This window comes from Photinus pyralis, unplaced genomic scaffold (genome assembly GCF_008802855.1).
Source record: "Photinus pyralis isolate 1611_PpyrPB1 unplaced genomic scaffold, Ppyr1.3 Ppyr1.4_LG7, whole genome shotgun sequence".
Classification (NCBI taxonomy): domain Eukaryota; kingdom Metazoa; phylum Arthropoda; class Insecta; order Coleoptera; family Lampyridae; genus Photinus; species Photinus pyralis.
The window spans coordinates 22,191,791-22,203,347 of NW_022170738.1; the positions used below are offsets into that span (position 1 = coordinate 22,191,791).

Consider the following 11,557-nt stretch of genomic DNA (forward strand, 5'->3'; position numbering starts at 1 on the left):
GAAAGTTGTTTTTTATCAAATAAAGCGCAAAACGGAGAGTGCGAATTTGCGGTAGCAATTATAGGGCTTCGAGTGTCCTTTGAAACAACCTTGAGTTTACCTTCAATGCAGTTAGGAAGTCGCGGTTTTTAATACATCGAGTTGACCATCCTCCAGCCATTAAAAAGCGCTTTTTAATTTTAGACGGTAAGCCACGCGATTATTTTTGACTAACTGATTTATTCGAAACGCGATGATGGTTTTGTAACCGTCTGGCCGGACTTGGAAATTAAAAAGGAGGGCCGATAATGTCCGTGTAATTATTCCCACCTCGCCAATTAGTACGGATTCGGTAGTAATGCATTTGGGAGGGAAAATTAATTAAACGTACCTGCGGCCTTATTTTTCGTCCTTCCACCTTCGTCATCCATGAGGGGTGATTTGGAACGCGCATCTGCATTGTATGCAATGCTCATCACTAAGAAGAGTAGCTCTAAATAACCGGGAAAAAAACGCTTCATGATTACTGCACTTATCACTACACAGCACCACAAAATAGAGTATATTTAAACAAGTTCTTATCGCAATTACATTAAAAAGCAATGAAAGTTAAAGCATCTTAGGCACCGGTTGTATTTATGTAATACGGTGACACTTATGATAGAGCAAGAATATTTATATCATACGAACACGTCGCTAACTTGCTGTAAACTGATTGCGCTGAAAGCGCAACTTGCGCCTTTGTAGAGTTCCCCTACTCTGAGAACTCCTTCCTCTAATCCTGAAATCCTGAAGGATGCCACCCTCACTAAAAGGATCTTTTACGAATACCACTTCTGGTCGTCCAATAGCGGCCTAGAAATTTCGCTCGCCGCGACAACGAACCAGTTATTAGCGGCCTCCTAGCACATCTTCGCTTTTCAAATTTTTCTTTTGGCGTAGCGCCCCAAGCGGGTAGGAAAGAGATACTCCCATCACCACCCGTTATGAAACAATTCCGACAACAATAGGTCGTAGGATAAACGCGCTCGCAATCTCCTTATCCTTCAATTTTTATCAATAACTGCTGAAGTGCTTTATACACCGACAGGTCCGTTTAAGTAGCAACAGTCGCGAACACATGTATTATATAATACTAATTAGTAGGTGCTAATTGTTGCTTGTTCGCTAATTGGTTTGTATACTACGTCGTCTGTCTGTTGAAAACTTTTTCTTAATTGTCACTTTTATTTTGACTCTCGTTAATTATGACTTGAATTTGATAAGGCGACCCAACCGGCTTCTGCTATTTATTTTTTTTACAAATAAACCCACTTCCACCACACTTTTCTAATTCAAGAGACACTTTACAATCGAACTTCGATTGAACTAAAAAACTCCCGTTAGCGCTAATCAACATTGTTATCGTAATCTATATCTCCCATTGTGATATTTACACATGTAGACACTTTTTTTTACTTATACATGTTTAGTACAAACAATTTCACCCTCCACCTGAACGCACTTGTATCGCCGAATAAATTCGCGCGACTCATCGCTATGCTCATCTACTTTTATCACGAATGTACCTCCTTTTAAAATTTCGGAAAGTTAAATACACTAAAGATAACGATATTAAATAAAACTCGGAGCGTCAGCGCGTCACCGTTACAAAACCTGACCATTTTTTTTATACACTTACATTCGCCAATTGACTTTTTGCCTAAGCCGCCGCATGAAAAATACGATTGGAAGTGATTGGCTTTTAAGATTAACAGCGCCACCCAGTATCTTATCGTCGTTCGAGTGGTAGTGAAAATTAACCTCATTTTTTTTAAATAAGTCAAAAATAATCGCGCGGTCACGTTTTTAATGTGATCGATCTGTTTGCGTTTCAAAAATCAATTTCCGTTAATCACTTCTGGTCGTTCAAAGTACTTCCTATTTTGACAATAGGTAATTCCAGTAATTTTTTTAATCATTTATGATAATTCTTAAATTACTTTGGGAAAGTAATCTGGTAAGGCAAATTACCTATAGTAAATTGTCAAAATACATTAAAATAGATAAATTGGGTGGTTTATCTATGACATTACTGCTGTACTTATACAGGCTGATTCAAATTCGAGGGCCACCATGGAGATCTCGGAACCAGATAGGTAGGTAGTTTGGACGGACCGCTTATTAACGAAAAGGTGTCCTACTAGCTGGACTAAATCCATGTACCAAAGTACTAGCAGATGCGCTCCTAGAAGAACAAGTCGCTGTACACTCTATCATTAAAAGTAAGTAATAAAAATTTGGCTGGTAGAGGGGAGCAAAGTAACAACTAAGGAAGCAGGCCGCTTTCAACACCAAAAAACATCGCTAATCAACACAATAGGGTAGATGACAATTTTTTAAAAACCAGTTATAACTGTTCGTATACCTCTAATATAACTTTAAAATATGATATTTCAGCAAAATAAATCATATTATTGCAAATTTATGCAATTTCAATTGTAAATTTTTGTTCTAGCGCCAAAACGCTGTTTTGTGTCATGGCGCGGTGTCTGTGACGTCACAGCCCTGACAACGCATAACCCCAGCGTAAATAGTTTAAAAGATTTCGTGATGAATTATAACTACCGTAAGTGGTGCCCTACCATGGAGTACACTTTGTCGTGGTGTAGGGCTCAGTAGTCATATTTTTCTGTGACACAGCTAAGTATCCCAGGCGGGTAAATCTGGTTCCAAGGATGCTGTATCATTCAAATGCTTCATGGAGTAGAGAAATCCAAAAGGGTTTTCGACGACTGCTCATTAAACGTAATATAGAAAACTATATCGACATGAGTAGCACATTTTTCACCCTGAGGCGTGCGGTAGACGACAATTTGGACAACTTCCGAATCCGATTCAGCCATTTTCCCATAGAGTTTCGAATAATCGGACTAGATCATGACTTGTTAAATGTGATAAAGGAGACTTTATCGACACTAGTACTCCTTTGGACTCTGAAGGGTTGTAAAAGTAGCTTGATGGTATGGCAAAGAAAATAATTGTTTTCTTCGTCGACAACTAAGGAAACTGCATACAGCTTTGCGTGAACCGTATGTTGCGGGCATATTTTGACTTAGCTGTGAATAAGTTGCCAGAGTCTTCTATTCGACTGCACCCAATGTAAGGCTCCATAAGAGTGTCCGCCATAAAAACTGTTTCTAAAAAAAATTGTTTTAAGAACTACTTTATAAATTTAGACCTTTATCTCCAAAATGTTCGTAACAGAAAACTCTTAAAGTGGACATAGCTTACTGAATGATCTCCATATGATAGCTTCGATGACCTAAAACCAAGGCATCTTAAGTACACATTCCTTTTAAATAACTACATTTCTTGTAAAAAATCTAAGCTTAACTTAAAAACCTACAAGACTTATGGCAGTTTTCTGATGAACAAAAATCTGTGTTTGATGCAAGAAATATTCCCAACATCATTTCATCAATGTTTGGCAGATTTGCTGCTATCAGCATTCGTATACTCACTTTCCATTCTTATCTGGTTTTAAAAACTAAACTTTAGGATAATATAATCACTATAAAAAGGATCAAAAGCACTAAATTAAAAACGTAGACAAACTTTAGGATTAGGATAATGACGCCACGCTCTCTGATTGGCGTTTGATATCACGTGAGAAATGTCGTTATTTTTTAATTTTAGTTTTACTAAAATATAATAGTTTCTCGTGTACATTACCAAAGAAAGTTATTTTGCGATACCCTGACACCTTACTCTATCTTATAAATCAGAAATTTATTTATTCTTTTTCCACTGTCATGTACCCTATTACTCATAAGATATCTCCATAATGAAAAATGACCCTATCTTCTTAGTTCTTAGGAGAGATACAGAAAAATGTTGCATACAAAACCTTCTTTATAATGATTGTTGTATAATCTCCCGTTTTTAGGACCTGTCCCCGTATTAAGTAAACGGGATTATCAGATTTAACCTAATTTTTTTGAGTGGAATGCTCTGTATATTTTAATGTAAAAAGAGGATAATAAATTATATTTAAAAAAATAGCTAACACTATGAATAATATTAAAAAAGTGAAGTGATTCAAAAAGGTTTAAAAAGAAGCTTTTAAACAATTCAAAAAAGGTTCAAGTGGTTCAAAATGATCAAAAAATTTTTTTTTAAATTTTTGTTGTTTTATCTGTCGTTTTAGGAATCAGTATACGGCGTCAGGTAAAAAATTACCGGATTTAACCTATTTTTTTAATGGAAAGCCCTACATTTTAATCTAAAAAGATACCACGTTAAATTCTTTTTTCTAAGTGTGTATAGGTATTAACACAGCATGCTGGATGATAGGTATTAAAAAATTCAAGTAATTTAAAAGTAATCAAAAAATATCTCAAAAATATTTTTGACTTTCTTTGACTTTTTTGTATCTTATTTTTTGGAGTTTTTCTTTTTTGTGTGACATTTGTGAAAAGGGAATTATGTATGATATCTTCAGAATATTCCATTATAAAAAACTTTTTTACTTATTGTTTGTATATTGTCTCGTATATTGTATACAGGGTGTTTTTTTGGTAGCTTTAGTTGAACGTTTCTGGGAAAGTAAAACAGGTAGGTTTGTAAAAATGTCTACTTAGAAGTTACTCCGAAGACCGAATCGATGTAAAATATTTTCAAAATGCCGGAAATAACGGAAGTAAAACTAAATTTTTAGTCTTTGAAGTTTCATAACTTTGGAACTCCATGGGTGCGGTTGTCCGCAACTTAATTTTTTTTAAGTACATTAAAAGAAAGCCCTATTCATTCTCTATGCACTGGTAAAAATGGGTTGCCATGACTACAAGTTACAACCGTTTTCAAGCAATCAATTATCAAAGTACCATCCGCATCCGCCATTTGTTTTCTTAAAGTCAAAAAAAACCATAAATGGTAGATATTGCCATGTGGGTATCAAAAGAACTGAAATTTCAGGTAGAATCCAAAAATGCAATAGAAAATAGGGGTTGCCATTTAAAATAACGAAGTTACTACCGGAAGTTCGGCCATTTTAAAAATATGTTACATCGATTCGGCCTTCAGAGTAACTCCTAAGTACACATTTTTAAAAACCTACCTATTTTACTTTCCCAGAAACCTTTAACTGAAGCTCCGAAAAAACACCCTGTATAAGACATATCTCTTCTTTAACTATTTAACAAAATATAGGGTCATTCTGAAACTGATATTTTTGCCCCCCCTTCCCCTCCCAATATCTCTTGAGTGAGATAAAATTTCAAAAAGAGCATGACCCGTATATTACTTTTTTGATAGGACGGAGTATAGTAACTTGTCGTTTAAAAGTAAAACTGATATGCCCGTTCGTACCTACTAATAATCCTGATTTTGTTTTCAAATGATACAAGATCAAAAATATTACTCTGTAACAGCTGGTCGCTTTAAACTTTAGAGTCAAATTTACAAAATTACTGTTAGGTGTAGCGCTCTATAATGAAAGAGAACAAAAATCGTATTCGAGAAAATAAAGCGTCTTAAGATAAGAAACGAGTGTTCGGATAGATAAGAGTCGAAACGTTACAGTGTTGCCACCATCTCACAGACCTAAAAGTTTAGTTTCGTTTTGCGAAAAGTTGAGTACGTGACGAAAATGCGTATTTTGCATTAGTTCAGAGGGCATACTTTCCACAAAAGTCGCGTGCAAGAAAAAGAGTGCCGAAAATAAGACACCCTGTACAAGTAAGTCATAGGCTCTTTAAAACGATTTTTTTAGTGATCGTTTTGATTGTTTTTTATATTCCAGATATTTATCCTTCATATTCACTAAACATTACCTAAAGCGTTAAGGTTAAGGGATAAGACCCGCGAAAATTATGCCCACATGCCATTTTTATATGCAACTTATCCATAGAGTAATGAGTATACTCTATGTCGAGCCATCATAGACGAATAAATAATAATGAAGTCTTTATTCATTTGTGAGTAAATTGATCGTACCTTGCAAGTAAAGCTCTCGAGCTGAGCGTAATTGTTTCTCATGCCTATGCGGTGATGGTATTAGCCTTAATTAGGAGTTTGGAAGTGCCCTAAAACGTCAACTTATTAATTGGCTCAAGCAATTACGTAAAGCCTTATATACTTGCACGTCGGCTAAACTCTAATCCCGAACTGGAAACCGCCGAGAAAGTTTTAGTTAGTGTTTATGATATCCCGCAATTTGCGCACGCAAATGATATAATCTCTTACAATTTCCGAAAAGTTACGGCAAAGAAGGCCGTCCTAATTATTTATCTAAATAAATCGGTACTTCGGTACGATATACGTTGGCATGAGAAGACGGAGTTTAACGAGAATTGTTTTAAATGGTCCAAGGACTGAAAGGCAGACGGGGAGTGAATAAGGTTTTTAGCAGAAGTTACCATTTATAGTAAAACATGAGATGTTTCCATACACAGCTACTTGCACTGTCGTCAAGACCGAAAAACGAGTAAACTGTCACATACAATGTATGTATTTGCTTGTTCCATAGGATATATAGGAAAATCCTACCTTTCGAGTTCCATAACCGAAGTGCGTATGATCGACAATTCGAATTGATTATTTAATTAAATCACACTCTCTGTAAGTTATCCTCCTTTCATAAATTTACGTTGAAGCAATATTTCTCAATCGAATTATTTATTGTGTATGAGTCGTACGCCTCGCTTTAGACAAGGTCTGTCAATGATTTTGATTGATTAAGCCGATACTTCTTTGTAATTGCGTTTTCCTTTCAATAAACGGTGATGTATTTTCCGAAAAGCACAAGGTAGAATCACGTCTGTTAGAATTTTCTTACAAAAGACAAAAACAGCTTGAATTTTACGAAAACTATGGATTTTCGAAATTGTCAAACAGATGGCTGCTATTCGCTCCATTTGAATGTAATCTCACTTGCAAATGATAACGTAGTATTGTTATGTATCTAGTATAACGAATGTAATGAATTAAAAATAAAGTTCAATCCGGTTCTTTGGGTGTTCTAGAACAGGAGTAAGGTTTGGGCGTCACAGTTACGGGGACCAAATCCCCCGGGGGCAAATTTTCTGGAGATAATTTACAGAGTCGACTTTCCCGCTCACGAACTCATTAAACCGAGCTCGCCAGAAAAACAAGCTAAACCTTTTAAAGAATATCTGAATAATCACACACAAACATATAGAAATGTATCTATGAGTAGTTGCTTACCGAGGGCAGTTATTCTCGAACCAAAATCATGCTAGAATGAGGGGGGATAAGATAATGCAGAAACGAAGTTCTGTATACTGTAAACTCGCTCGATCTGATATAATATGTTAGACTTTTACTGAATGCTTTTCGTTGGGTATCTCATTAGGAGAATGATTTATGGAAAATTTTTAGAAATTCTGGTGCGGTATAAGAATAAGGGTTTTCCTTTGATCTTTGGTAATTGTATGAGACGTTTAGACGATCTTTCCACCTTTTGTGAGTACCTCCTCCGACAATCCGCCCTTGAGCTAAGGAATTATAACCGATTGCGATAAGGTGTCGACGAGCAGTATGGTTGCTAGAAATTAATTCCTTTTATCGATACCTTTCATTAGAATACCATGAAGGACGAAGCAAGTGCCCCCCCCCCTTCCTCTTCCCCTCACAATTGCTAAGGGCGGTAGTTAGCAGAAAACAGTTCCTTTCGTTGAGACTTTTAATTAGAGTGCCATGGAAGACAAAACCAATTTCTGCTCCCCCGCCTGTCACCCACTTATTGTCGAAAATGAATCGCGGTAAGCCCCCCCCCCCCCCCCCAATTTCAAAAGTTTGACATGACACCACTAAAAGCATGCGCATGCAAAATCTGAGATAATTGGTTGTTCCAGGTAAAAGTATATAATTAATGGGGGTGGCCCTATGTCCATTAACCTAGTAGAGCAAGGTCAGCAGAACACAATCAAACATATTGCATAATTAAGTGCCCTATTCCCGAATTAAATGCTTCAAATAATAAAAATAGTTCTGACCATGGGGTAGTATTTTTGTGCATTCCGCTTGTAGATAGTACTAAGGTCTGCTCGTTATCTACACTTCTTTTTTGAAGTTAAGCAGGGTCGTACGGGAACAGCTTACAGGATCCGAAATTATCTCCGGTGTCTGCAGTGTCAGTGTCAGCAGGACGGATACTTCGATAGTTATGGGGACTTTGTATGCTCCACTTCCATGTCCTTCGCAGATTCTTATCATATTTATCGATCGACGGCGCCTCGCTGTAGACTCCCCCCCCCTCTTCCATTCTACTGTAGCCTCGTTGGAGCAGGCAATATGCGAGTCGCTCTCTCCTGTGCCTGCACTGAATGAAAGGGGTGTAAACACTCCCTCTGCGAGTTCATCAATTTCATTGAGGATATACATGTAAAAATTAAATTGAAAAAAACGAAAAAATTTAAACTCGCTAGCGAGCTCCCGTTACAGTACCCCCTTTTTGTTTTTAAATTAATTGTTCTAATTATTTTAAAAACAAGCTAACCCAATAAACGCTGGTCCCTAAACTATTAACTAAGTAACCTAATTAAAAAAAACTTGCTCTTCTTCAATTGGTTCTATCCTGAAACCTTTCCCAGTTTGATTTCCTTTGAGTATTTAACTGCTGTTTGTATAACATTGCGACTCACTCTTCTTGATTCTCTTCTACACCACGCTTTCACGTTAGTTCTTCTGAAGTTTCAAATTTGACTGTTGTGTCTTAAGAAGATCGTCTTGGGCTTTGGCTAATTTTCCTCCACCTCTTCTACCCTAGCCCCTCCAACTTCTCTATACAAATTTGGTGGCACTCCATTGTTCTTTTCTCTTCATCATCTTCAAGTTCACTGTTGTAATCTTCATTTTCTTGAATTTTTTTTCTTCTTCGTAAATGTCTTCAATGTCTTGAATTTCTATTTGTGTGCTTCTGCCTTCATCACTCCCTTCTGTCTTATTTGAGGTTTTTTAAAATAATTGTTGGTAAAATTAATGAATTGTGATTGCTCCTGGGTTCGCTGTATCTTTTGAGTGAGTATCTGCTTCGGCAGTGTTGCGGCGGTGGGGACCCAGATCCTCTTCTTCCTTCATAATTCTTATTCGGTGCGTCACTTCCTCTTCCTCTTCTGTAATTATCGTTAGCCCCTCTAATGAGATTTGCCTGTTTTTACGGTTCTTTTTTGGATGCGCCTTCTTCATTGTTCGCGTTTTGAATCTAATTTAGAGTGTTGATGGTTGGGATACCGTATGGACTTCTGAGCCTATCAAGTTGTTCTCCACCTGCCGGGAAAAATGACGGGATATCGCCTCTACTAGTTACGAATTGGGGGTTGTAAATTGGTGATTTTACTGACCCAATACCATACTTGATCTGTATATTTACTAAATGTGGTTTGCGCATTCTTGGTGTTGCTAGCGTGAGACGAATCTTCCCCTGCACATCCTCCGGCCAATATTGGTTCATGAAGTCTTCCTTAAATTATGTTCTTAGTTTCGGTTGTTCATTTTCTAACTCCTGCAATCTCTTTTCGTATCGCTTCCAAACGCTCTCTTGTTTCCCTTCTATTTTCCATGATTTTCTCTTTGGGTCTCCTTCCTTTCGCGTAATCTGTCGAATTGGGTTTTTCTTGATTTGCTCTTGGTTGTTCGTGCTGAGTGGCCTCACTGCCTCCAAAATTATTTTCTTGGACTTCTAGGGCGCGTTAGTGGGTTCCCTGTCTAGTGAATTTTGGGTCCCCGTGTCCCCGAGGCAAGGCAGTACAAAATGCATAGTTGCGCTAGTTCATTATTGCTTTGCTTGAGTTTATTTTAATTTTTATTTCTCCAATGGTTGTAAAATTGTGTCTTGAAGTCTTCGGCCGTAACGTGCCCAATATGGAGACATCAAAAACAAGTTCTTAAATTTAGATTACCAACAAAGGAAGTACCAGTAAAAATGGTAGGTTGATGCTGGTGCTAGATTATTGATAAAAATCGAATCAATCTTTTTTAAGAACTGTCAGTTCACATGCCGAAACGTTCAAAATTCCTTCCGAAATCTGTGCAGTACCTACATCGTGCGTCATAAAAGGCGGACGGATTTAGGTCGGTCAGATAAATGCGGCAACGATTTTTAATTTTGTAACTTGCAGCGACGAACCAGTATTAAATTTTGAGCGAATGTCGATAAAGTAAGAAAATTTGAGTCTAATAATAAAACAGTTATAGAGATAGCGTTTATATCAAAACTATTAAAGGATATACGATAACGTAGATATTGTACTTGAATTAATCTAATTGACGAGAATGTTGAAACGTTCAGTACTTTTTAATGTTGTTTATTTTAAATGGATGGAAATCACCTTTGCAACTGATTGACTAGTATTTTTTTTGATCGGAGGCAACCAGTAAGTAATTGAATGGTATGGAGTAATGTCACAGATCAATTAGTACTAGGCTAGACCATAGGAAGTCTAGAAATCTGCGACTGTTATTATCTAAACTGAGTATTATGACGTTACACTAAATACATAGCGGCGCCGGACGGCCCATAAACATTATACTGCAATAAATATATTACGCTTGGTAGATAGACGCATATTTTAAAAAAAACGTACCCTACTGAACTCGTTGTTAAAATTTGGCAATGCGAACGGGTGAAAACTAAAAATATCCACAAAATATTAATAACGCGTTACATATTACCTTCACCGTATTACGAAAAATCGAAGAAAACCGAAGGTCACCACGACATATATAATCCAGTATTTATTTCCGAAGGCCAAAAAACCGTCAGTCTCAAGAGTGAAATTGCTAATTCAAAATATTGGCAAATCAACTCGCTTACTTAAAGCTTCGGAAAAAATACGTCTATTTTTAACTTTTTACTGACGTTACGTTAGTTCTAATCAAACAATGAATTTTGTATTTGTGCGGCCTTTGAATTTTATTGCCAAGTGTTGTGGTGACAATGTTCGAGTGCATCCACCATGTGATGCTGCTATTACGAGCACGCTCGTCGACTTGGCAATTGGTTTCCTCTATTTTACTTTCAGATACTCGTGACACACCCAGCAGTAGAATAGAGAGGGGGGAAGGGATATGGGGTGCTGTCTGACTAATTTTTTAAATAATTGAAAACAGGGTTGTTAGTTGACTCATTGACTGGGTGATTTTCTTTTGAGAGCGTGATTTTCTGAACCAGAAAACAACGAACATAGGAAACGCTTGAGGAAAGATGTGATTGACCTAATAATGTAAGTGTAAATATTGACTAACACTTTGTATGGAATTGGTTTCCATCTCTGTCGGCCTGCCATTAAACTTAAAGTACCTATGCTATTATTTGAACGATATAGGTAATATCAGAGAGTCGGTTTGAATTAGACATTATCGATGATTATTTTCACGGTCGGTGCTATGATCTGCTATGGAGATGGTAATGTAGTCATACAAACCAAGGCGGTTGCGTCACAACTATTGAAAATTGAAGATAAGCGTACATATCGTAAGAGTAGAAAGGGCCCCATTCATCTTTATTTTATTTAATTAATTTATCTTTTGCTTTTTTGAATGAGGGCGGTTTCAGCCGATTCTATTTAAGGGGCAT

At 36.9% G+C, this 11,557-nt stretch overlaps 1 protein-coding gene across 2 annotated transcripts in view; it reads right to left on the bottom strand.

The window, feature by feature from the left end:
* The window catches only part of LOC116175956 (dorsal-ventral patterning protein Sog), a 67,057-nt gene extending 66,359 nt beyond the window's left edge, over positions 1-698 (bottom strand). For both annotated transcript variants that reach the window (XM_031494347.1, XM_031494346.1), the window contains exon 1: positions 371-698. In XM_031494347.1, coding sequence (XP_031350207.1) covers positions 371-439 — 69 coding nt within the window. In that variant the 5' untranslated portion in view covers positions 440-698. The remainder of the gene's footprint in view (positions 1-370) is intronic.
* Positions 699-11,557: the final 10,859 nt, after the last annotated feature.